The 27,694-nt window shown below is 41.3% G+C and overlaps 1 protein-coding gene across 1 annotated transcript in view; it reads right to left on the bottom strand.

Annotated features, from left to right (window-relative positions):
• Positions 1–1,651: 1,651 nt before the first annotated feature.
• Positions 1,652–27,694, bottom strand: part of usp54b (ubiquitin specific peptidase 54b) — a gene marked incomplete at its 3' end in the record, with an annotated part of 69,631 nt that continues 43,588 nt past the window's right edge. The window contains exons 9-20 of the mRNA XM_079261192.1: positions 22,169–22,318; positions 21,397–21,589; positions 20,988–21,170; positions 20,409–20,628; positions 18,836–19,216; positions 18,453–18,580; positions 18,212–18,370; positions 11,941–12,088; positions 6,879–7,696; positions 2,111–2,244; positions 1,880–2,015; positions 1,652–1,665 (exon numbers count right to left, since the gene is read on the bottom strand). Coding sequence (XP_079117318.1) covers positions 1,652–1,665; positions 1,880–2,015; positions 2,111–2,244; positions 6,879–7,696; positions 11,941–12,088; positions 18,212–18,370; positions 18,453–18,580; positions 18,836–19,216; positions 20,409–20,628; positions 20,988–21,170; positions 21,397–21,589; positions 22,169–22,318 — 2,664 coding nt within the window. The remainder of the gene's footprint in view (positions 1,666–1,879; positions 2,016–2,110; positions 2,245–6,878; positions 7,697–11,940; positions 12,089–18,211; positions 18,371–18,452; positions 18,581–18,835; positions 19,217–20,408; positions 20,629–20,987; positions 21,171–21,396; positions 21,590–22,168; positions 22,319–27,694) is intronic.

Here is a 27,694-nt window from a genome sequence, read left to right as displayed (position 1 = left end):
AAGTCCATTTGAGTGACGGAGTATTTACTGTCACAGTTGGAAGTGCAAGACCCGAGAGACCCCGTTTGTGTGCAGAGATGCTCCCCTGTGAACACACTTTTATGCTCACAGCTAATGTTCTATGCGCTCATGTCCTGTGGATGCACCCGGTTTGAGGTGCTTGGCCTTTAAGACTCAAACACTTTTGATGGATGTGCATTTGAACTTGCTCCAAAAATGGGATTTTTACACTTTGAAACTATGCAAAAAGGCTTCTGTTTTTTCAAAATAAATGATAAAAAAAGAGAGACTCAGGAGTAGGAAATCCGCTGCGCTGCTTATGCAGCTGACTTGTTGTGCTTAATGAGTGTTGACTATCTTTGTGCAGAGTTTTTATGTTGTGATGTTCTGTCATCTCACTCCTTAGTTAGCTTCATTTCTGTTGCATAAGAAAACAAATCATGTGCATTTCATTTGGCTTTGCTTCCTGTGTGCTGCTTCATACCCACCTCCTGTTTCTTTGATTGCTCCTCATGTTTTCCACTTGTCATTATCCAGCCTATTTATACTCCCTGTCTTTTGTGTATTTTCCAGTTCCCCATTTAAGGTTTCGCTGGTCTGGTCTGTTCTAAGCTTAGCTGAGGTGTTGTGCAGTTCATTGAGTTTTTTCTTTGTTAGTTTTTATTCATCATAACTTGCATGATTTTGGTTTGCTACTGAATTGCTAAAAGGGATAAAGTTATAACCTTTAAGAGGCTGAATTGTTGTTTTTTCATATACTTAGATGAAACTACCCTGTGTTATGATGTGGTGGTTTGTGTTTTTCCTTAGTTCAGGCTTCCTGTTTTATTTAGTAGTTTTTCCTGTTTGGTTCCCTTGTTTGTTGTTTAGCTTTATTGATTTCCTGTTCATTGAGTTCACCTGGTCTTGTTTTAGTTCATTCCGTACACCTGTTTCTTGTTTGGTTCTCCAGTGTATTTATACCCCTCAGTTTCATTCCTTGGTTGCTGGATTATTTTGTTGCACTACTTTGTTGTACCGTGTTGTTAGACCCTGAGTGCCTTGTTTGGAATAAACCTTCTGGAATCTGCATCCCTGTTTCCCTGATCTCTGCATTTGGGTCCATACCTTCACCATCCCTCACCGCCACCCCATAACACCCTGCATCAGTAATATTTGGTTATCCTCTTAGCCAAGAAGAAATTCAGATTTTCCAAAATGTGACACATGGCAGATTTGCACGGGACTGAAATCACCTCTGGCTCTTTATTTATTAAAGATCAGTGAGCAATCCCAGGATACAGCTGTGCGCAATGTGACACTTCTGAGCCAGATGAAACTAGCTTGCCAGAAACTGAGTCTTCATCTGAAAATAAACAACACACGACTCCTTTTTTTAAAAATCATAATTATTCTGACCTAATCTTTAAAAAAAAAAAAAAATTAAAATCTGAAAGTACACAAAGTGGCACAACTGACCAGTGAGCGTACTGCAGATGCAAAAAGGTGGTATTTCTTACTGCAACATTAACTCGGCACAGTGTTTACCTGTGAAGCGGTGAAGGGAAGTGGTTGATGAGAAGGTGTTGGTGATGGGGATGGAGGAAGTGATAGTGGTGGAATAGCAACAGGGACTCAGAAGAGAGGAAGTAAGCAAGGAGAGGCACTGACATCAGCCTGCTTCACCTTTGAGAGAGACAGAAGACAGAAAACGGAAGAAGAGGCAGAAAAGCAGGAGGACAGATTGGAAACAGGAAAGCAGGACAAGAAAAAGCAAATGAGACAAACAGCGGGGGGGAGAACAGGGAAAAGCAATGCGTAAGATGCCAACATGGGACTTCAGGCAGATGCAGTTTAACAGCGCGACCACACAGTGACAGCAGAGCGCAGCGACTCGTACTCACAAGGCTGCGGGTTGCAGTCAGGCGGCTGCGTCGCGAGGTCAACATCGTGGAGCTCAGGCTGCGTCCTATTCGCCTCTGGTTCTCCTCATCATCAGGCTCCGCCCCGAAACACAGATCCTGCAACATCATTGGCTGCAGAGGGAGAAAATGTCTGTCAAATGCCTGGAAATGGACCCGGCTGATGACACGTACGGGCATTTTACTACAGCTATTAATAAAGGTGTTGCCTTGTTGAGGTAGGTGGGGGTGCTGGTGCAGTCGGCCCCGTACACACTCCTCTCCATGTCTGCGTTGGGGGTCTTGGAGCGAGCTTGTCCTCCCACCCTTGATATGAGCCTCTCTGATGGGCTGCAGCCTGAAACTGCACAGATGGTCAAACATGAGCGTGCTGTCGCTTCGCTCTGCAAAGCATCGAACAAGTCCAGGTTTTGGTGTTTGCTTCATACACAAACATTCACGTTGCTTATAAGATTAAAAACAAGAATAAAATAAGGACATTGTTTCATATCGTTTTAACAAAAGAACACATTAATGATGATAAGTAATTTATTAAACTTGTGACCCAGTTTCATACTCGTTTCAGTTTAACTGTGAACATCCCGTGCTGCTCTCTGTACAGCACAGCGCTGGGAACTTTCATCATTCCTCATGTTTTTGTATTTTTCCTGAAAACTAAGGAATAAGTGAAGGGATTTAATGAAACTTGTGGGAAATAATATTCAGCAGGTGCAGTCTATAAGGAAGAGACAGAGTTTATATAAACAGTAATGAAGTTGAAAGTAAACATTTGGTCTTAACATGGAGACTGAGGGCTTGTACAGCCTCTTGGTAAATCTACTTAAAGAGACTGCCTAAAAATTTTCAGGTAATGAAAAAACAAAACTGCCATGCCTGACTGTCTTTGGAGCTGATTAGAAATGACTAAAGGTCACCACAAAGCTTCATTCTATACACCTAAAGTCTACCAACTGGGCCAGAAGTCTGGGTGTTGCGATGGACTCAGATGTACATTTTGAATAACATTAAAGAAATCATAAAACCGACTAATCTGAAGAATATATTATGGATAAAAGCTCTGATGTCACAGCAGGACCTGGGAAAAGTAGTCCATGCTTTCTTTTTAAGTCGGCTTGTTTGCTCATTTTGTGTCCTCACAGGTCTATGCTAAAAACCAGTTAGACAAGTGCGGCTCATTCAGAACTCAAGTCCTCATTAAGACCAGGAAAGTGGACCACATCAGTGCAGTTCTGAGGTCTTTGCACTGCCTGCCTGTCCGTCAGAAGTTAAAGTTCTGTTGCTGGTCTGTAAAGCTCTGAATGCTTTAGAACCAAAATACATAAGTGATCTCTAAACTCGGACTTGGCGATTTATCGGATTTTTATCTCAATTACGATCTGGGTTTTCAACCATGATAAAAATAAAAGGGTGTGATTATTTTTCTCTTTGCAGTTTCCTCTCCTGCTGTCTTCAGCTGCTAATCGAGCGTCACTGGCATTGCAGCGCTGTGCTGTAAACTCCTCCCACAGCCGCTTTGCTTTCATTCAGACACTGTTCTCGCTAAATCTGGGCCCTTTTCGTTAAAAGCGACTAGCGACAAATCTAGCAGCTTTTACTGGAGTTATTAGAGACTTTTCTGGTGTTTTGGCGACTGACTTGAAGACACATATTGTTCTGCAGTTACTGTAAGGAAGGAGCAGCGGGAGCCCCGTCCTAAAGCCCTCCCAGGCGGCCAGTCTCAGTCGGCGCCGGCTGCGGGTCAATGTAGAATAACTGCAGTAGGTTGTGGAAGTTCACCTAAACATAGTTTATACCATTGTCAGTGACAACTGGCTGCACTATTTTCATATAAACGCACACATACTTCGACGAGTTAATCACTGTAATATCCCTCCGCTACGGGGCGTTACCATAGCAATGCGTTAACCAGTTGGTTCAGATCAGCTGTCTTTTAACAGGTGAATAAGAAAAATGCACTGTAGCCTGACAGCGATTGTTTGGCATAAAACGTACATCGAGGCCAACACAAAGCAGTTCCTATATAAGCGGTAAAAGCGGATTAAGCAACTAGGAACCGTGCATTAGACGGTTATAATGCACGACACGGAGTCGAGAACACCACGACATGCAGCAGTGTTTAAAAAACTGGATAATTGGGTTCAATAATCGAGATCTTGATTTCAGTCAAAATAATCGTGATTATAATTTTTTTCATAATCGAGCAGCCCTACTCTGAACCCAGTATAAACCTACCAGACCCCCTCAGGTCGTCTGGATCCAGCGTTTTATCAGAAAGTCAGAACCAGTCTCGGAGAAGCTTAAACACTCCAACCTTAAAGCCCACCTGTTCTCAGCTGCAAACAGGTTTTACTTAAAAGTCTGAATTGTTTCTTTTAAGCCTGAAGTTATTATGATCACTCACATCCATTATTTATTCAATCAAAACTCATAAAAATTTGATGATTTAGTTGACTATAAGACGATGCAAGTTATGTTTAAGGCTAAACAAAATGTTCTTCCAGAAGGTGTCCAAAAGTATGTTAAGCTTCAGCAGACTTTTAGAGACAGCTGTAAATTTATTGTTCCAAAATGTAGGACAGGGGTGAAACAGAGATGTTTGTCCTTTCGGGGGGGGGGGGGGGGGGGGGTTCAACTGTGGAATAAACTCAGTAATGAGGTAAAAAATTGTAATTCTTTATTTCTATTTAAAAAGATTATTTATCAGTTTATTTTTGAGATATGCAACTTTATAAATGATTTTTCTTTCTAAAAGTCACACATTGTGTATGTAATGCATCTGCTTTTGTTATTTGTATAATTTAAGGTAACTCTGCTTGTAAGTGTACATTATTAGGCATACAAGCTTTGCTTCTGCCTATTTTGTTTTGTGTTTTACTTGATTGTTATTTTTGGAAATGGATAAACTGATTGTGACTGATACAAACAAAACAAATTAAACTTACTAACTAACTAACTAACTGAATTTAAAAAAAAGTATCATGTTTTCAATACTGTTTTAAATCTAATGTGTTTTTTTTTTTTTTGTTGTTTTTTTGCTTTCTATATTGTTTTTTTTTATCTTAATTTATGCATCTTATTCTCAGATGTTTCAATGTCTCTGGAGCCCTGTTGATCGCCTGCAGATCAACTGGGCCATTTATATAAACGTGGCTGACCTGCATAATCTGAAGATTTCCTTTAAATTCTTTTAGTAGTAAACAGGACCAGTTCCCAAGGCATTTATAAAGTATATTTCAAGGGAACTCCTTTGGATGTCGTTTGTTTGGTATTTTTCGATAAAGTTTCGGTTCAGGAGTAAAAACTGCAGCAACTGATCTTCAGTTCTCGCAACATTTGCGATACTTTAGTCTTTTCTCCATCTTTTCTCTTCATAAGAATGATTTCTAAACAGCCAGTCCTTCCATGGAAACTGGTCAGGCTTCAGTGAACATCAGACAAATCAACTGCCGACATGTCCAGATGTCTTTGGTCTTGTCTCAAGTCTTTACTCAACTTGTATCTCCACTTCATTCGGACATCAGCTATCAGATGTTGTTAATCTGCTGTAGCTACTTCTTTAGGCTGCCGTATTTCTTCAAGTTTCTTCAAGTTCACACCATGTTGTTATATGTTACGTCTTCTGTTAACAGCTCTTTGTAAATCACCTTGTCGGGGCAAAAATGCTATTTTCTGTTTGTTTAACTGAGTTACTGTTTGCAAAATTTATCGGCATATTTTATTGGCAATTTTTTTTGGCTGCCAAGTAAAGACAAGGGAACAAATTATGTATGACAAGCTGTTTGTAACAAAAAAGAGCTTAAAGATAACATTTTAAATCAGTTCATTTAGTTGACTTCCATACATGTACATACAACACTGGTTTATCCCTTGATTTAAGTAACTTTTGTTTGCTTGAATGATTTATGCATAACAAAAAACACAAATTTCTCTGAAAACGTTCAGTTACAAAGACTTAAAGCAGCCAGTCTCTAAAGAAATCTTAAATGTTTTTCGGAAAACCTGAAGAACTACTCAAAAAATGTTTAACTAAATAATAATAATAATACACTTAAAATAAAATAAAATAAAATAAAATAATACTTTAAAAGATTAAAAAAAAGTTCTAGCAGCTTGAAAGTAAAATATAAAGCAATGAGGGGTGCTATATAGAACTTCATTTTTCAGTAACTTAACAAAAAAGGAATAAAACTTTACTGCAGTTTTTATATAAACAAACTCATCACTATAGGATATTTAGTAACGCCTTCTATGTTTCTTGTTCTTTTTTTTTTCATCAGAATGACAGAAAATTATGAGACCCAGATGATTGAACATCATTAAAGTATTTTCAAACTAATTACAAAAACATCCAGGAGTCCTATCTGACAGTGAGTCTATTTTTTCTATTTAGGATGATTTCAGGAAAAGAATCTATACAAAGAATGGAGCTTTTTAATGGTGATTCAACCTAAAACCCTTAAAATAAACTGAATATCCTGAGCAGGGTATACATGCATAAGTTATTAGTCATGTTTTTAAAAAAAAAACATATGAATGTAGACTTTAGGTTTTAGGCTGAAGTCATGTGATCCTCAGGTTGACAGTTCAAAGAAGAGAAATTGTTTTAACCAGATGCTTGAGTGAAATCACATGTATGAAAAATAGTCTAACCAAAGTTGATTAACAGCCATTAGGCTCTTCACGTTATGAGGACTGAAAATCAACCAAGTGGAAAAATGTTTTCACTATTCTGTGTTCAACCGGATCCATGTTTGCTGGCTCTAACTCACCAAACTCTAAAAGACGAGTCTTTGATTAAAAATACAATAAAAAAAAAGTCAAAATACACTGAAAATGTGTTTTTCTTTTCCCAAAAGGGAAAAATGAAAGAAACTGCTGAGAAATTTAGTATTTATAGACGGCAGGACTTCTTAAAATAGCGAAACAGCTCTGTGTGTGCGTGTGTGCGTGCGTGCGTGTGTGTGTGTGTGTGTGTACCTGTCTTCCCAGCCTGCAGACTGGCCTGATAAAGCGAGTCAAGCTCAGACAGCTCGGCCTCTTCACGGTCACAGCAGGGATCACTCTGCCGCCCTGGGGCATGCTGGGAGCTGTAGTGCCCTGGAGAAGACTGGCAACTGTAGCTGTAGTTCTGACTTGACATCTGCGGCCTGATGGGAACGCAGCGGTCCGGGGGTGTGTCATACGGTGTCACCACGGCGTCGGGGCGGTCCAGACTCCAGGAAGACCAATGGCGTGTGCTGCTGTCTGCATCGGCTCCCTGCTGCTGCAAATAATGAGCCCCGCCTTTGGGGGAATGGGGCTGGGGCGGCTGCCAGAGCGGTGCGAGAGGTTTCCTTTGCCCAGAAGTTTCCGGGGGGCAGGACGGGGGAGGGGCCGAGGGTGGAGGTGGGATGTTTGCAGGTTCAAGGTGTGTAGACTGTGAGGTCTGTGTGATGTGAGAATCCCAGAGACGCAGAGGAAGCGAGGGTAGAGAAATGGCTAGGTGCTTCCCAAGAGGTCTGACACTCACCCCCCCTGCCTGCAGCAACTCACAAAGCCTCACCCCCATCCCCTCGCTCCCATCCTCGTTTTCCTCCCCTCTCCTCCCCATGAGCGAGCCCTTTTCCTCCCCTTGGCTGGAAGGACCACATGGGTGAGCGATACTGAGGGTGAGCGTGGGTCGAGGGGGAGCGGGCCGGTAAGGGGGTGGGGGTGGGTCCTGGTCCAAAGCAGCGTCCTGGCTGGGCGTTGCCTGGTCCTCTTCCTCCTCCTCCTGATTGGGTGTCAGCAATACTTGGACCGAGCCAGGCTGTTCACTGGAGGACATGAGAGAGAGGGGGGTGGGAGGGGGGGAGTATCAGTCAGCTGGAAGCAGGGAGAAAAAAAAAAGAAAAAAAAAACCCAAGCTGCTCTGACGTCAGGTGAGTTACTGCATTGTGGGAAGGTCACAACGGCATACCAGGGTAAACAAGCAGAAACACACACTTACAGAACAGGTACTAACACACAACAATGCAGCCTTGTGTAAGCATCGCTTTGTTTATGGAAGCCATGCTGTTTATGGTTCAAGCACAAGCTCAGCTGCATCGACTGATGGTTCACAAACTCAACTTTCACATCGGAGCATCTCAATCAGGCTTTCTATGCAGGAATCTCCTTTTTGAAGAATCAAACATGTATGTATTATATCAACGCTGCAATAAAAGCGGCTTCTGTGACACAGTGTAATACCGTCACACTGTATGGATGTATACACACTGATATGTGGACGGTAGGATGTGAGCTGAAGCTAGAAGTGGATTGTCTGTCGGCGCTTGGTTCAGGTTCTCTGCTCTGTGTGAATTGGAAGTCTGTAAATGTGTCTATTTTTTCTGTGATGTCTACTGTGTGACTACATGAGTGCAAGCCCCCGCAACACCACTCCCCCCCCCACCTTAAACTCCCCTGTCTCTTTTCAGCCTTAGTAATTACCCAGAAGGCTTTGCAGCAGTGAGCTATAAATCAGAGGCTTATGTTGATCAATAGAGGAGAGGAGGAAGGTAATAAAAGAAGCTGAGAGCGGAGAGCTTTACTTCCACCTACTCTTTCCGTTCCTCTGTTAACAGATGGATTAACTTTCTTTTCTTTTTTTTTTTTTTTTAAAGTTCTGCTCCAGTTTAAACGGAGTTCTAATGAAATGCAGAAAATCAATATTAGCAAGTTACCACTTCCAATAGTTGTCTTCATCTTTGTAATTACAAAAAGTTAATTTGGCTCAGAGCACAGCAGACTGATGCAGTGGAAGAAACGCCTTTAAAACCACTATGTGCTCTTTGTTATTAAGTCTATGTTGTCAAATGACATGGCTCCAAAATAAGAAAACAAATGTGTTAAATATTAATGATGCCTCCCATCTTTTCATTTGGGCCACTTTTAGCTAACCCTAGTAATACCAAAGGAAATCACATTTGTTAAAAACTCCCTCATTAAAAAGTTGACATTAACATATGAAAAAAAATCCCTGCAATTACTGGGGAAGTGCATGTTCTATAGATTATTAATACCTTAATCCAATAAAACTAGTCAGCTAACACCTACAATTTAGACGATTGACCATTTTAGCTAGCTGAAGCTTGAAAATGGCTTATTATTTCTTTTGAATATTAAATGTGTAGAAAGTTCTCAAGTTGAAAGAAAATAATTAGAAAACTAGGCTGTAAGCAAATGTAAAATCCTTGATGTTGAAAGTAAAGACCCAAAAAGCTAGGCTAGCAACCATAGGCTAACGTAATACCCACATATTCTGTCATTTTCTCTGCTGCTGAGTATACAGGGGGGTCCAAAGTCAGTTCTTGAGGACCACTGCCCTGCAGCTCTGGGATGCTTCCTGCCGCAGCACACCTGTATCGGATTGATGAGTCAACTTGAATCAGTAGAACTTGAGGAGACATTTTATTTTAATCAGGTGCGTTGGATTGGGTAGACAACTACACTGCAAAAACTCATCTTAAAAAAAAACAAGAAAAAAATATACAAAAATTAGGTAAATGTTGCTTAAAATAAGATAAAGCATCTGCCAACAGAACAAGAAAATTTGGCTTGTCAAGACTTCCCAAAACAAGTAAAAAAATACTGTTAAAACAAGAGGAATTGTTTTAATTGTGGAATTGTTGAATCTGGCATAAAAACTAAGAATTATCTTACCTTAAAAAATAAGCATATGTGTAGTCAATTTAAGATTTTTAATCTTACTTAGATTTTAGTTTTTGCAGTGTAAAACTTGCAGGGTTGTGACCCTCAAGGACTGGAGCTGGACACCCCTGGCTCAGTCCAATTCAGGGTTGCAGTGTGGCTAGAGGTCCAGCAATGGTACACCCTGGACAGGTCTAGACAAGCTATTCTATCACAAGGCCAACACAGGGAGAAAAAAAAAACAGTCACTCCCACAGAAGATTTAGAGCAGGGGTCTCCAACTCAGGTCCTGGAGGGGTACCATCCTGCACGTTTTGGTGTTTCCCTGCTACACTTGATTCAAATGAAACGGTTCTCCAACAACTTTTTGTCATGTTTTGCACCTGCCTGTTATTGAGCCACTGATATTGGGCCATGTGTGCTGTACCAGGGAAACACTAAAACCAGCAGGATGGTTTTAGTGGGCGGAGTTGGTGACCCCTGATTTAGAGTGGTCAGTTAACCTAATATAAATCCCATGGGATGGTGGGAGGAAGCCAGAGTATCTAAAGAAACCCATGAATGCATGAGGAAAACATACAAACTCCAAATAGAAAGGCTGCTGTTTGAACCCCTGCGCAGCCGAGGCTCAAACCAGCAACTTTCTCGCTGTGAGACTGAGTTCCAATAAACCATCGTACCACTATTCTGCCCTAACATAATGTTCTTTAAACTCAAAATATAAATATTAACCTAATTTTTGACAAAAAACAATCTTCAGAAACAAAAGCTCACAGAAGATGGCGACATCTTTGGCATTGTGTTACATTTCTGCAAGTGTCTTTTAGCTTTAGCACAAAAGACCTGAAAATAATATCTAATGTCATGGGTTCATGCTACCAGCATGAAAAATGACAATATACTGGGAATTCTTCTACTTGTTCCAATCTGGTCTGAAAAACAACTCTTGTCTTTTTTATTGTCTCCTTTTGTAATTTCTTAATCAGTGATGATTTATTTTAATTAAGTGGGAAAAGTCTTGACAAAATGGCTCTAGCTCTGTTGTCAAATGTCAGCTGGAAAACATTTAAAAGAAACATAGTGGGCCAATAAGACTAACTAATAAAGAAAAGATTATTGTGATTTTAGGGGAGGGGGGCGCTCTGTATGTGCACGTATGTAGAAGTATCTGTGACTGCATGTGAGAGAGCCAAGCATGTTTGTATGTTTCTATGTTGTTCACTTTGGTGTGCGGGTTTTTAATATGCATAAACTGTTTTTATTTTTATCATGTCAAGCACTTAGTGTCGACTTTGGCAGGAAAAGCTCTTTTTAAATAAAGTTTGATTTGATTTTATATAGAAGAGGAAGATCATATTGTGGTTTGTAGAGCAGATTATACATTTTTACACATATTTTTTTAACAAACCAGAGTAGGTGTTGTACATTGTACATGCCTATCTGTGTCATCCCTTTATGATACTTGTTGACAGTATTTAATAGGTGTAGCAGGAGTCAAAAGGTGGAGTTTGAAGGTGTGTGGATCAATCTGGAAGCTGAGTAGACAGCAGCAGATGTGTCAAATGGCTCATCTTCTGTTCTACTTGCACCTATTTCCCACATTCTTGTTAGTTTGTAATTCATCTCATCTGTGCCTGTAACAGTTTCAGATAACTCTTTTTTTTTTAACCTGTTCAGATGTTCAAGATTAACCTATAACATGCAAAAAAATCTAGACAAAAGAGACACTAGAAACAGCTTGACTTACTACTAGACACAAACACAACAGCAGAGAGCAAGAAAACAGACCAAGGCACAAGATCTGTGACTGCAGCAGCACACAGGACAGAAGCACAGTGATGGACTGCAGCTTTATACAGTTCACAGGAGGACAGATCAGCAGCACACAAGGAGCAGAGGGAAGCCTTGGCAGCACATAGCCACAAAGAGAAGCACAACGACAATGAAGGGAAGCAGTGAAGCACAGAGAAGCAGAGAGCGACTGTTCCTCTCTCTTTTTATTCTCGATGGCAACTCAGCAAAGCAGATTTTTACTGCATTGCAACAAACACACAAACAGGAGAAGAAGTAACTGTGTATAGTTAAGAGTGCGCATTTGAGAACACACATTCAGATACACATACAGCAGGATGGGGGGGGGGGGTGTCACGCAAACAGGATTTGTGGGAATTTGGCCAGCCAGAGCTGAAGACACACACATGAAGAGTGTAGAGGCATTTTTCAGACAGCCAGCACCCAGAGGACACAAACAGAAGAGTCCTGAGGTGAGTTTGAGGACGGTGAGCTGAGGACACACACGAGACGAGGTAGGTGGTGGTGGTGGGGGGTTCTGTAGTGATTCTGATACAGGCACCGCTGTGGACACATAAGGGGGGGACAGTGGTGGTACCTGCGAGGCCCCTGTGGGTGGGCGCTTCCTGCCTCCGGTTCCATTTCTTGTTCTTGTCTGCGTTTCACTGGGCCACCAGTGCTCCTCATGCACACGGCTACAGCCAATCCGCTATGAGCGTTAGCCTCATGCAGGGGTCTGAGCACAGCTGAGGATGTTAACAACGGAGCAGGAGATAAAAAAAGAGAAAAGACAGAAAGATATAACGACAGAGTGGCAGCGAGAGAAAGTGTGAGGGAGCACAACAGGAGAGGGATGACAGGAAAAAGATCAGGACAGAGACAAAACATGTGGATGAGACACATACAGACAGAAGAGACTGAGTAGATAGAAGCAGAGCAAAAGAGGTGGTCATGGGGGGGGGCGGCATGCATTAAACTCCTCTATTATGAGTCTATATGAGTGTGTGTGTGTATTTTATACATGTACAGGATTGCAAAGTGGGACAGTTCACATCGGGCAAATTTTCTGCACACACATCGCCTCGTTTGTCTTCGACGGAGTGAATGAATCATCAGTCCAAAATATGCAGGAGCACAGAGAAAGGCAAAAATCTGTTTCCATCCATGCACTCAGACAATGTAACATGAACTGTTTAAGAAGAAATTTGCTGAGAAAGATCTAGTTTAAAATTCTGCTGTCTCTAACATAACTTCGCTCTTCTCAGTACGGTTTGTAAAAACCTGATGAAACATTCAGCAGCTCTTCAGATTCTGGTTCATATCAAATGAATTTAGCAGCTGCAGTGCAGCTTTTTGCTCCAAATAACAACTTAAAATTAGCTTCAGCTTTGATTTGTACCTTCTTTTCCAAGGCGAGTTACTGTGCAAAAGTCTTGCCGGGAAATATGTGGTCGTTCTTCAGCATGGACTTTCTTATATTTTCTGTAAGTAGTTTTCAGGAATGCTTGTCCATGTTTCTTCAACTCTTCTTTGGATGTTTGCTGGGGAGGATTCATAAAACTTGTTGCCAATTATTTTCAGTCCAGTTTTTGCAACATTTGACACACATCAACTTTTTCTTCCATTTTTCCTGCTTGAGTATGACTTGTTGACAGTGGGTGTTCCATAAAAACCCTTCCTGGTGAACGGTCTGTGGATCAATTCAAAGTCGGGCAACTCTGGTCATTATGGGCCACAGTCCTGCAGGTCTCAGATCTTTCATTGTTTAAAAAATTAATAAGTCATTGTGCAGAAATTGACAACGAGGTCTTTTATACCATTTACCTGATTTTTACGACCATAAGGCACTCCGTATTAAAAGGCGCGGTCTCAATTACAGGTGCTATTTCTGTATCTAACACATACATAATGCACACTGGATTTTAGGGCGCGGGCATGATGAAACATACCGGTACTCTAGCTTACAACATGCTTGCTTGAGTGCGTTTTTAAAAAAAGGCAGCGGAAGAAAAACTGAGTTCAGTTGTACTTTATTGAAGAATTTAGCAATGTTTTCATGTTGTTTTTTGATCAATCCTCATTCACAAATCCATTTAAAGTCCTCATCGTCTGTATCCGAAATGAGCAGCTCGGCTAGTTCTCCATCAAACATGCCGGGTTCATAAATGACGCTTCATAAATGATGGCGGCTTTTGCGAAAGCTCGAACAGCAGTGCAAGCAGACACATCAGCCCAAGCATCCGCAATCCATTCACAAATTGTGGCGTAACTCGCCTGGCGCTGCCTCTCATTCTTAGTAAAACCGTGTTCGCCATCTGTTCGCCATTTGTCTTTGAACTGTTTATACCAGTGTCCAGCGGTTGAAGTTCCTTCGTCAAGCCCGAATCGGCTCGAGTTGGTCTTCCAGTTCGGGCAACCTCGCCTTGTTTCCGCGGTAACTCAGCTTTGTGTTCTTGACTTGGCGAAGCTCGTTTTCCTGCTTCCTCACCTTGCGAACCATGGATTCATTGATCTTGAATTCTCTCACGGCGGCTCGATTCCCATGTCTGTCTGCGTCGCTGATAGCTTGCAGTTTGAACTATGCTTTGTAAGCGTGTCTCTTCGCAGACGCCATTTTAATAAGAGGTCATTAGCCACACCAGTGTTGTTTTGCATAATACAAAACATACCCATACCCACTATATGCCTACTGAGGACATGCCTTTAGCGCCTTCTTTCACGCCCACACTTCCCCCTTTAACGTTCTCATGCTGCCCTCTGTTATGTCCGCCTTTCATCTATATAAGCAGCGAATCGGAAACGCTCTTAGTTATTCAAGTGAAGCGCTCATCAAAGTCACACAACAACATTTACAGATTTTGGAACTCGGTACATACATAAGGCGCACTGCTTTATAAGGTGCTCTGTCTATTTTGGAGAAAATAAAAGACTTTTAAGTGCCCCCTTATAGTCGCAAAAATATGGTAATCTAAAACCTACAGCACAGTGGTGCTCGAGGACTGGAGTCATCCATTCCTAGACAAGATGCATCTTTCAGGTCTCGTTAAATTTGTTTCCTACTTCTTAAAGCAAGATTACTAAACACGAACAGATTTTTCACACTTCGGTGGTCCCTAACTAAGGCTAATTCCCCATCCATCTCCCATCTAGTCCCTTCTCTGAGCTCTCTACAGCCAGTAAAAGTCAGTCTGATGTTGATTTTTAGCTTTTCTCATCACATCCCCTCTTTCTTTTCATAACTTCCTCTGATATTTTCCTTTTGGTTTTCTTTATTAAATCAACCACAGTGAATTCTCAATTGCCAATGTGCTGATATCTAGTTTCTTTAAAGCAAAGCAACACTTTCAGGTGATGTCGGCTTCCTCAGCCCCCAGGATGCTGCAAGGCAAGGATGGTGACAAGTTTTAATTTAGGAAACTTATGTAGTGTTACTTTACAAACATCACCTATGATCTGCTGTCGGTGTTTTTTTAAATCTCAGTCTTGTTCTTCTGTCTTCTACATGTCCAAGTTCTTCACAAACTGCACACCAGCTACATGTGACAATGATATTTTCTACATTTTTCAGAAGGAACATGAACAATTTATTTGCCTTTGTGAGAGGCTGCTAGCAGCAAAGTGCCTGAACTGCTTCTCTGTTAAGTTCTTTTATCAACACAACACTTGTTTGAAACTTACAAGAACTGAACTGATTTTTTTTTTTTTTTAAAAGACCTTCAAAAAGTGTAGATACTTCCCAATCCCTTAAACAGATGAAAAAAAAAGTCTGACTCTTTTGGTGAAAAGCAAAAGACTTGTGCACCACAATACTATACAACTCCTGAATTTATGTTGGGAGCATCTAGAATATCACGGTGTTTCTATGCACATCAGAATCCCAGTTGTGACTTTTATTTAGGGTTTTTTTGTTTTGTTTTGTTTTTACTCCCCCGAATCCTGCTCATCATCTCATGAAGGATTCTGGAAATGTGAGCACAGTATATCATATGTTATGATAATAGCAAAACCCTTTTTAGTGTCTTTTCCCACTTTGCAACTCTGTTATGACAGCGTTAGTATGTGAAATGGTACTCTAGCTGGTAAACCAGATGTCAACATTAGACGAGAGAAAAACTGAGGCTGCGTTCATGAAGCCACAAACACCAGAAACTACAGAAGTCAACAGGTTTCCACGAGGCAAAGCGCTCTTTGTGAAAGCACCCTGAAAGGTGTTAGTTGGGTATAAAAAAAGAAGTATAAGAGGACAACAAAAGAGCAGTCATCACCCATCTTGGCTTGTGTTTACGGGCATTTGATTGATTGAGACAGAATAAAGGAAGACTGATGGCGGCTCTGTTGTTGTTGACTGTATCGTCCTCTAAAAACACTGAGGCGGATTGTTTGGAGTCTGGCTGCATCCATCGATACGAATGTGGGAACCCAAATTCTGTTACGTAATCGCACTGATAGCGATGCCATCTGTTCGTTCGTAAGTCGTCCTTTCCCTTCTGCAAGGTTGAGTGCACTCTGAAAGAAGTGTGTGTACGTGTGTCAGGTGCATGAAGCTGAACACGCTGAAGCACACAGACAACATGACAGGTAGGGCACAACGCAGTGACCTCTAATGTAGATTTCAGTGGTGCTGAGGGGGAAGGAATAAAACTGCAGACCTGCAGTTTATGCAGATCACATACTGATTTTAGGATTACTGGAAATCACATACAAAAAACATTTAATCTGTGAATGCTTAAACCAAATACACATAAAACACACACACACATTTACAGGAATATTTTCTCAGAGATGACGAGGCCAAAATGTTAAATTCTGTGAGATTAAGTATTAAAGGGGACCCTGATATGTATCCCACTCCAACAAAATATCTGCCTCTCGGCCGTAGGCGTCCACCAAGCAGTCAAGTTGCAGCTTACAACCATAATTAGCCAAATTAGTTAAAGCCAAAAAGCATTTTACCATTTTTGAGAGAACTTGATCTTTCGGCATCAAATTTGCTTTAGTTCATGTTTTATTCCAGGGGAATGTTGGTGCCAAGTTTCCCCAAACTTTCCTCAGATACCAACTTCACAAACAGTGTTAATAGCCGTAGATTAACAATCAAATACGAGCATTGTCACTTTGAAATCAACCACTCGTTCTTGGACTCTATTTATGAACCTTTAAGTGTGCAATCCCGCCTATTTCCAGCTCAGTTTTTCAAAAGGCAATATAAAGTCTTGAGAATGGATCTCCCTCATTGGGCCCTTTAGATGGCTCCTTTCACACGACCGTCTCGGCAACCGTCTGCTGGCATCGTTTAGGAGCACATTTCAGCCAATCTGGTAAACCAAGCGGTACAGCATGAAACCAGTCTGTGAGTAGGAACTGCGTTTGTCACTCCTAAAACCCACTGGCTTTCTGCAAACAGGACACTGTCCTGAACCTGCAGCTAGTGCTACAGTCACAAATAGATACCTTAATAAGTTGCAAGAATCAAGCTGCTTCACAGGGTAAAAATCAACTGAAAAGCCAAACTAAATGCGCTCACATTGACTGCAATGACTTGCCACTCACACATAACATTAACCTACAGTATAACGTACTTTTTTTTAACTACATTTTACAAAAACAGAAACAAAGTTGCAGTATTTGTTTGTTGCAACCACACAAATCACCTCCTGTCAGACGATAAACAACAAGAAGTTTTTCTTTTTATATTTCTGTATTGTCAGACATAAAGGCTGTGTTTTGTTTGGGTTAGTCTAACAACTTCCTGCTGGAGTCCAAGTGTAAGTTTGGGTCAAATCTCAGGACATCCTATTTAGTTATTCAAGAAATATGTTTGAAATACTTGGACAGACAGACAAACTGAAAGCACAAATGTAGCTGCATAATTTCTCAGCTGCCACAGTCACACACAGAAAACATTGCATTCTACATCATCGGATGTAGACCTTCAGACATTAATTATTAGTTTCATGACCCTGTTACTGTATGCAACTTATTAGGCCCGCAAATCTGAAACAAGAGCATAAACACATGCTAGCAGTTGACAGGAATGGGCATTACCTCCAGAACCACAGAGAAAATGACTGAATTACTGTAAAAGACTGAGTATTAATCCTTACTGACTTGATATAAATTGACTTTAACATGTAAAAGTTCCATCATATGTAAAACTGTCCTGGAAACACACACTCTCACTCTCACATGAAGGTACACGGGTGGACACACTGGTTTGTACATGATATTAAATGGACAGGATATGTGCACACACAATGATGTCACATCATTGTGTGTGCAGTGAGTGTCTCTGTGCTGGTCAGTGAACGTCCCACAGGGGTTCCAGTGCTTTTAAAAATATGATCAGATGACATAAAAAACACTAAACTAACAAACGAATAAAAAAACAAAAAAACCAACCCACGAAGAGAAACAGACGGAGAGACGGACAAACAGATGGAAGCGGAGGACAAAGACGAGGTCAAACGAACACACGAGACACTGTGACTGCTAACTAGACAACAGGTGATAATGTGACCTTAAACCTGCCCAACACAAGAGTTTAACTCCATCTGATCAAACTCCAACACTTTTTAATAAAAAAAAAGTCATTCTTTGTAATTGCGTAACGTTTGTGCAGCTTTAAATCCAGTTGGATTTTTCCTCACTTTTCAAAGGTCTCTTTGTATATGCAAAAAAAGTTTTAAAGCTTTGAAATATCAGTAACAGACGTCTTAAAAGGTGAACAAATAAATATACACCACTATCGGCAAGTGAGAAGACTAGTATTTAGCTCTTTAACTGGCTGTTCCTATTAAAAATGTCTCTTTCCACACAGCTAGCTTCTACTGAACTATCTACTGCCTTTCTTTATCTTATTACATCCATACCCTGGTGTTGGAGCTGGTCCAGGTCCATGAATTTGCTGGGTTTGGGGTTGAATCCCATGGCCGCCTCCCTCTCCGCCTCCTTTCGTTTCTGCTGCTCCTGCTGGCGGGCTCTCCTGGCCACCTCCTCCTGCAGTTCATCCAGCTCACTGCGTCCCATGCCTGAATGAAAATAGTTTTAAAAAGAAAACGTCACGGCAGTTCTACGCGAGCATGTCTTTTAGAACAAAACTGGATAAAATACCTGTGGTGGTACCACCACTCCAGCTGGGTGAGGGCAGCTCCTGCAGGATGGCACTGCTGCTCTTTGACTTTGGCACTGAACGCCATGACGGTCCTGACATCAGCGCCCGTTTTTGTTGCCCCACCTCCCTGCAGAAAAACCCAAAGGAGCAAGAAAAACAGGCAAGAGAGGAAAATGTTGACAAATCAGATGCTACAGACAGCAAATTCACTGCTTAATTTGTTGCGCTTTTATTGGACCATTTGTCCTTGTTAATGTCCCATTTGTGTTTCATGCTGATAAAGTAAAGAGGAACAGGAAAACAAGACAAACTAGCGTGGGAACATGATGAACAACGAAAACTGAGAGCAAGAGACAGTAATTGTTATTTGTGAGCGTTCTACCTGTCGGGGCTGCTGCTGTTTCTCTCGCTGCTTTCGTAGCCACTTTCCATCCTCTGGATGAGACGTGGCTGGTGCTCCACACCTCTCAGAGGTGGAGGAGCAGGGGGACCCATCGTCCGCCCACTGCACAGAGACCTGGGCTGCCCGACCAGCCCAAAGCCCACGTCCAACACCCCAACTTCCCTTCCTTCTAATTCTTTCAGTCCTGGCTGCTGAACAGGTCCCTCCGAGGGGAGGGAGTCCTGAGGCTCCGGAGGGAGAGGGGGGCCGGGTGCAGTACTGTAGCCCAAAGAGGTGTCTCTTGTTCGGGTAAAGATGCTGTCGATGTTCAGGGCCTCTCTCCTGGGTCTCCAGGTTGGCCGATAACGGCTTCCAGAAGAACTACAGAAGAATATCAAAACAATTTATTGATGATGGTTAAAAACTAAAACGCTGTACAAAAAAGTCAAATGTTGGACAAGAAAGTCAAAAAATTGCTTACAAAAGGTGATCAAAAATGGTTTATGCAGAGCTTTTTTTAAAGACTTACTGGTGCAATTATAAGCATATATCCAACTTTTCTGTGTTGATATTTTATAAAAACCAAAGGTTTACAGAATCTAATAGATTTGATGAGCGTTAACACGTGATAGGAAAGAGAATAAAGGAGCACATCAATAATCTGATAGAAAAGGCTGATAGAAAGAGGGAGAAATGTTGCTAAAAAACAGCTGGCAGTGAGGTGATAATGTTACAGTGCTCAGTGTAGAAAAGGGGGCTCTTATCTATGTGAAGACAGCCCAGTGTTGGATATTCGGATGGCGGATTGTAAATAGATCTACTTACATTCATCTTCCCTGCTGCTAACTTTATTTTGAGGCCTGTGCAACTTCTGCTACTTGAAATGTCTAATTTAGTTCATTTCAGTAAATGTGCTCCTTCCTATGGTACCGCACTTATCTGTTAGTTCCAATACGTCGTCACTTTCAAGAACAAGATTTAGCATGTTTTCAAATGCATTGCACGATTAAATATTAAACCAGCAGTTCCCAGCCTTTATAACTCGCCTACTTAAAAAACGATTTTCTGGTTGAGCCATTAGACGAATGCATCTACACCACAGACACACTTCCCCCTGAACGTGCTTTCAGTTTTATAGATGTTCAAGGTCTTACGAGGCTGAATTATAATTCCGAAAAACATCTTGTGAACTAAGAGCTGTGGAGCATTTTCTTGTTGTTTAACACCAATAAATGTGTCAGGAGCCGCCATTCTTTTGATGCGACCTCTTGGAAGCGTCCAGTGGCTGCATGCTAAAATGATCAGTAGTGATGATTTAAGCTACACGCAGAGCACTTACACTAAAATGAGATTTTCAGTATTTAAAGTGTGTCTTTCCTTGCTATAAAAAAGAAAGAGTTTTATCCCAGTTGCGGGGTTAACTTCAGTGCATGCAGCAACATCTGTGGAGGCAGAAAAGTGCAACTCAAATGAAGGTTAACTTTATTACTGATCAATAAAACATGTTCACATGGCTTGAATGTGAATTCAGTGGCAGGAAGTTTAAAGCTGATGCGAGTCGGTGGTGCGGTACCTGGACTTGCTCTCGCTGCTCGTGCTTTCATCCTCCCAGTGGGGCCCTCCAACCCCGCCCTCGCAGCCCCCGACTCCCGACGAAGACGAGGAGGACAGGGGACGAGAGGAGGAAGAGGAAGAAGTGAGAGGCCTGTGGGAGGAGAGGAGGAAGACGGCCGTCTCCTTGTACTCCTGCAGGGGAGGGGAGGGAGGGCGGGGAGGACCCTCCACTGCTGACTCTGATCGTGGGAGAAAAGGGAGGGAGAGGAGGAGCAAGTAAATCCAATAACTTTTTTTTTTTATTATTTATCCCACAGGGAGCAATTATGTAGGCAGCAGTGCAAATAAATGTGAGAATAACCACTAACGAGGCACATAACCTGAAGAGCCTGCAGTGATCGCGCTCAGCGAAGGGAAAAAAAAAAAGAAAGAAAAAAAGCTGCTTTCATTTCAGCTGAAACTTGAAGACTGACCTCTGTTTGCTCTTAACTGTATCAACAATAAGTAATGCAGCTCTCTAAACCCGCTTCTTTCCTGAAAACACTGCAGTCGTTTCAAAGTATTACTCTAAACTCTGCCTTTGGATTTGTAGCATTACCTCCAGCGTCGGCACCGAGCGGCGGAGTGCCGATTTCGTAATTACAGACCACCGTGGTCTGGGATTCGCTGGAGAGGTGGCTGCCCGTGGACTGGTGCAGGGGTCGGCTGCGAGAGGTGCGGTGACTGGAGCTGTCTGTGGAAGAGTCGGTACGAGTGTCGCTGGAGATGGATGGCTCTCGACCTGAGAGAGAACAGAGAGATGACCCTTCAGGTAATCCTGCAGATTCATATTCTGTTTACATTCAAAAAGCAGGAAAATAAGCTCAGGCTCTGCAGTACGCAGAAGTAGAGGTTGGATTAGAGGGTTGAAGGTCAGAGCTTTAAAGCAGGATCCTCTCAAACAACCAGCTGATAAGGACAAAGTAATCTCATCTGATGTGTAGCATAGTGTTCATCTTTTGCTGTACCCGAGTCTTCGCTGTCGTAACCAGCTTTACTGCTGCAGTGCTGGAGCTCCAGCTGCGGGTTGGAGCTGGTACAAGGGTTGGGGCTGTCCTGCAGTATCACCGGCGTCCCACGGGGGTCAGCGTAGAGCAGAAGCAGGGGCTGATAGTGGCCTTTGATACAGCGAGACACTACGTCCTTCCACTTTGGGCCGATCTGGAGGTGCAGCAGGGCGGCACACAAAGACACACATGAAACAAAAAAAGCAAAACAGAATCAAGCATAACAGCACAGGTATCAGAAAATAAAGTAAACTGATACGTCTGTAAAAGGTTAAAACAACATTTATTTTCCACCAGAAGTAAAAGGTCAAAAATAATTTGTGCTCCTGTGTGTGTGTGTGTGTGTGTCTCACTCATGACTGAGCTAATGACGAAGAGTGATAATATGGTCAATTATAATCCACAGTGTGAAATGTGACTAATACGGGAGTCAAGGACATGTACATTCACATTGATCAGCTCTATGCTGTTGCCTCAAAAAGCAGAACTTGTGCTACATCACTGAGATGTCATTTTAACACAAAAAAAGACTTAAACAAACCCAGGAATCACACCTTAAACACAGTAGATGCCACAACTGCAAAAAAAGCCTGACCATGCAGCCGTTAAACCAACATTCAGCACAGTTCCTGCCATTCCTGCTCTCCCAGGCACAGCAGAGGATGCAGCAGATGCTGCACAGTACGTCCCCTCCTTGCACTGCAAAGTGCACACTCCAAAAACTGTGCCTCACCTCTTTGACGTGCGCGTCGTCGAAGTACATCCACTTGCGTATCTTGGTCTGGAAGAAGAAGGTGGAGTAGTGCTTGCCGTAGTAGCACACCATGCCCACCAAGTAGAGCTCCGCCTGGCGAGCCCTCTCCTCTGTCACACGGTAGAACAACTACACAGAGAGATAGCAGAGGGAGGGCCAGAGGGAGGGGAGGAGGAGACAGGAAGGGAGGGGGGAGGAGGGGAGTATTGAAGGGAAGAGGTGTGCAGTAGGAGGGGAGACAGAGACAGAGGAGTTAATGCGAATACACTTTGCTCAGCGAGTGTAAGTGCTGAATGCGGTAAGGTTCCTTACAAGCTCTCGACTTTCTTGGCCATGTGAACTGCACGCAAACTGTTCATGCACGTATGATGTTCCAAAGGTCACCCGCTGCAGAAAATACCACTAGAACTTGTGCATTTCATGCATAACTGTGCATATGGCATAATCCTGTTTTTTTTTGTGCATTTTAAATCATAATCCCGCCTCATTGTGCTTCACTGTAACCTGCATTCACCTGCTGCTGCAGAGACCCATATGGCTCAGTGCTTCAGTTCTGCCTCGAACAATTACTCATTAGTCTTCAAAATGTCAGAAAATAGTCCATTAGAAGTTTTTACAGCCCAAGGTGACATCCAAATCATCCTTTTTGTGCTGCCAAAGCCTCATAAGTCAAAGACATTCACTGTAAAATACAGCAGTGAAAAGCAGCAAATAGTTCAAAGCTGAGAGCAGCTCATGCTCTGCATGCCGCTTGATAAAATGCCTTACAGTACGATCAAATAATCAAATCTATTTATAATTACAACAGACTAACTGTTTTCACACTAAAATGATCTAATCTGGGGAGAGAAGGGACATAAAAGAGTAATGGGGGAGGCGAAACGAGCGAGCGGAAACAGATGCGGGAGACAAACTGAAAGTGGGAGCTGCAGCAGAGGAGAAGCAGATGCGCTGTCGCTTTTAACAGCTAAACAAAAGAAGGGGGATTCAATAGATTATGCCTCAAAATCATGTCTAACAGCTAGTTTCGTCTGGCAACAGCAGTATGAAAACCAGAGACAGAGCAGAAGGTGGAGACAGAAGACAGAGGAGAAAAACTTACTCGCTGTAACACATTCATATTCACTAATCCATTATTCATGGGTATCACTTCAGAATGCGGCTGGAGATGATACGGCGACATTAAAATGCATCGACATTACTCAGTCATGACACAGAGTATCAGAGGTCGAACATATCTGTGTGTTTGTGTCTGGAGGAGAGAGTGTGTGTGTGTGTGTGTGTGTGTGTGTAAGGTTCAAAGTAGCAGTAAGAGATGGCAGAACTTCTGGACCCTTCTATGGAACGATGGGACGAAGTTTGATTGTGTTGTTGGTCCAGAATGACAGTTCCCATGATTTCTTTCCCCTGAAATATTCGGGTATTGTTCGTTAGCTAACACTAACAGAAATACAGCAGCAGTGTGTTAAAATAAACTGATGAAAAACTTGCTGAGAAGAGCTCAGAGGAAAGACCGATGGCATTAACTAACATTAAATAATACCGGATTAGGTCTCTTGTTCTGTTCTGCATTTGTTTTATTTGGCTGAAAAGATGCCGATTCTTGTGTTTATTATGATGGAAAGAATGGATCATGACTCTCACGCTCCTCTGCATAGGTTACAAATTAGTAATCTGATATCCATTATGATGGCAGCCTCACTAATAAAATCTCAGTTAGCCTCCTCAGTCTCACTTCAGACAAACAAGCAACTGCATTGGTTCCTCAAATGTCAAAAACTTCAATCAGTCTGTGCACATTTTACACCAAAATCTTGGAAATTTTCAGCTTTTTCAAAGGTTGTTTCCCATTTTCAGTACATAGCTCTGTCATATGTACACTTTAAATTAAGTTGCACACCTTTGATTTCACTTGTCGCATTCAATAGCTTCTGAAAAGTAAAAAAAAGTAGGTGGTTTTATTTGAATTATTTTAGTGTTTTTTTACTGCTTGTTTTTATGTGTATTTTGATCATTGCACAAAGGTAGTTTATTCTTGCAGATTAGTCTAACACTGTCAGATCTTTTTGCACCAAAGTGGTTGTTCAATGTGTTTTCCAGCCTTCTCACCAAGTCAACAAATGAATGTGAATGGCTGCTCATGAGCTACAGCTAGATTTTAAAACCCTGAAGTTTCCTCTTATAACTTTAGGGGGTGGTAAAGAGCATAAACGATGCAAAATTCTGGGAAAACTTAATGAATCTCTGATCGGAAACTTTGTTCGTCTGAGTCATGTTCATGCACAGTGACATTAATTATGCATATTCTTTTAGTTGTCGTTGCCTCAGAGGGACAGAGAAAATGTTTCCGTTTTTTTTGTTTTTTTTCCCAACAGCCTAGGGCATCATATGATGGCTGCAGCTTTGGCTTTGCAGCACTGCATCACACACCAGCAACTGGTTATCAACACAACGCTTGCTTTGATACTGCACCATGGCTGACTCGGCAAAGAAAGGCAAGAGGACATTAACAGAGGAAGCACAGACAACAAAAGCAGAAAAGGAGAGCAAGAGATGGGATGAGTCAACATCAGACAAGTTTTAAAACCTGAAGAGAGCTCAGAGAAGAGACAGGATGCAGGTTAGGAGGCATCAAAATATGAAAATCTGCCAAAGTTCAGTGACATTGACTAAAAAATGTAACGCCATTTTACCTTTTTTTTAACAGGTTTAGTTATTCCACTAGTCTTGGGACTCAGCCAGTTCTTTAAAAGACTACTTTGGCCTGGATTTCTTGTCATTTTCCACTTTTGAAATCAGGCATGCCCAAATTGCCATATTTTGGCTCTGAAAACTGCAAATGTAAAATGCCGCAGCCAGAGTACTGACTGGTGAGATATATAACAACTGTCCTGATACGACCTCTATGTGGTTGAGAAGAAAACTTAAAATCCCACTTTAACAGACAAATTACTTAAAGATCTTATTGTCCTCTTTCACCCCGCAGAACACTTTGCTCTCAGTATGCTGGTCTACTTACTGATCACAGGACTAGATTGGAGGGCACAGTCTTAGGTTTCCAGACTCCTTTTCAGTCAAATCAGCTCCCAGTTTGTGTGTGGGACACAATGTCCCCTTTTAAAACAAAGCTGAAACTCACTTTTTAAACTGGTTATGTTTGAGTCATTCATTTCCATATAAAACCCTCCATTATTTAATCAATAATCCCTTTTTATCTTATTGTAAAATTCTTAGCTTTTCTGTTTGGTTTTGAGTTCAGTTAAGTTTCCATTTTTACCAAGGATGTCCATTTTTATTTTTTAATATTGTGTTTTATTTTTCTATAAAGCACTTTGAGTTATTCTTGTGTTTGAAAGGTGCTTCAAGTGATGTGGTGTAGATTTGCTTCAGTCATTGGGATCATTGCCCTGTTCCACAATCTCAGCAAAGATTTATCTGTAAGAATATTCGACTCTATAAAACGTTGGTATGCAGAGGAGGAAAGGGTCAAATCAATGAACTGCAGAGCTGTCCAGGTCATGCCATTCCACAACGAAGCCAAATCCAAGTGTTTGTTTCATGCAAACGTAGTGCAGCAACATTATTCCAGAAGTCTTCAGATTTTTTCGGATGAAACTTTGCAAAAGCAGTCATGTTTGTCGGCATTTTTCTAACTCTACCATCCTTAATTTTAACCTTCAACGTGCTGACTGCGGCCTGCAAAGTGTGAAACGCTCTCGTAATTTCCTCAGAATTTTGGGATGACCTCTTGGAAAGATCAGCAGATTTTCTTCAGTATTTTCCACTTTCTCTCAGACTTTAGACTGATACAGCAAAGAAATGCTTATAATTTCTTTGGAAGTGGGCTTGTGACTTCCCAGACGGATGTGCAGCAGCATCAAACTTTTGGGTTTGGTTTTTTTGTGAAATAAATAACAACATGGTGAAGCGTTTGTACGTGTTGTTTATTTCAGCTTCTAATGACTTCATTTTAAGGCAACTTTCATTTAGTATCATTTCAAAATTCTTACATATGAAAGGGGGAATTCTTCCTTTTCACAAGATTACCTTAACTGGATTTTGTCTTGTTTTGCTGAGCAATACAGATTTTCTTGAAATATTCTACATTAAAGGTTTTAAAACACGGCTGGTGTTTATAAGGGACATTTCTCCTCATAATATTCACTTATTCCTTACTTCCTGTTTGTTTCCTAATCAGGTTCATATAAAACTAAATCCTTTACTGTTTTTGAGCTTTTAAAGAGGATGTATAATATTTGGACCAATATTATCATTACTTCTTTACTGAAAGTATACCGAGGCGATGCATTAGTCAGCCAGCTGCAGCCGCATGCTGACTTGACCTTTGTGTTGTGCATGTGCACAGACAGGGAACACTCCGTGCACACACAGCTACCAGTGTCATTGTGGATAAACCTCTCGAACCTCAAGCCTGAGGGGGAAACACCACCGCCAGATATCATATTTCATTTTAATAATAAATACCCAAAAACCCAAAATCAGTTTTATGCAAAACCTCGCAGCTTCGTCTAAAGTGCCTAAAACATATATCGATGTAAGGCTACAAAAGAGAGATGTTTTAACTAAAACTTTCAGTTTTAAACAGTGAATCAAGCTTAGTCATCCTTTTATTTGCTCAGAAGTTTGAGCTTGTTTAGAGAGCAAAGTGAAAATGTGTCTGAAAACAGCTCTTTTAAAAGATGTTTACTGCTTTTACAAAGAGATGTAAAAACTTGAAACTATGGCAGGTTCGAGGCATCCAGGCCTGAACGTATCCATACAGGAATGGCTGAGTCATCTGGCCATTTCAGTTAGTTCCAGTTTTTATGTTTTCGGTCAAACTAATACGTTTACATACTTACCTCCGCCAAGGAGGTTATGTTTTCACCAGTGTTTATCTGTTTGTTTGTTTGTCTGTTTGTGTTCAAGATAACTCAAAAAGTTACAAACGGATGTTCATGAAATTGTCCTCGTGTATGTTATTTATTCTGGGTTTTTTTAACCCCCCACAATGCGGCACTTTGGTCAACATTGTTGTTTTTAAAGTGCATTATAAATAAAGTTGTATTGTATTGTATATTAAATTCTCAGAAGTTGTTGGAAGTGTGAAAAGGTAGAATTGATTTAAATTTGGGGTTGATCTGGATCACTGTTTGGATCCAGGAACTTTTTAGAGGAGTCTTTAACATTGTGAGACTGGGCCATTTCCTACATTTGAGCACATAACACCAACAAAAATGGTCGTCGCACTTAGGGAAAAAATACAGAACAAGCTTTTAACAGGTTGTAAAATATATCGAAGACGGATCCAGGTAAAGGAATCATTCCGGATACAATGATTCAGAATATGAAAAAATAGGAGGCCTTTCGAATTTTCATTATATAGGAAGAGAATAAATAATTTTGTGCTCTCTGAGTGTTTTTCTAGTTTTATTTCTAGTTTTTATGTGGCTAACGTGGTTTTGTTTTGTAAATGTAATGTGATATTTTGTGGCTATCATAGAC

This window comes from Telmatherina bonti (genome assembly GCF_933228915.1).
Source record: "Telmatherina bonti genome assembly, chromosome: 21".
Taxonomy (NCBI): domain Eukaryota; kingdom Metazoa; phylum Chordata; class Actinopteri; order Atheriniformes; family Telmatherinidae; genus Telmatherina; species Telmatherina bonti.
This window is presented reverse-complemented; position numbering and strand designations above follow the sequence as displayed.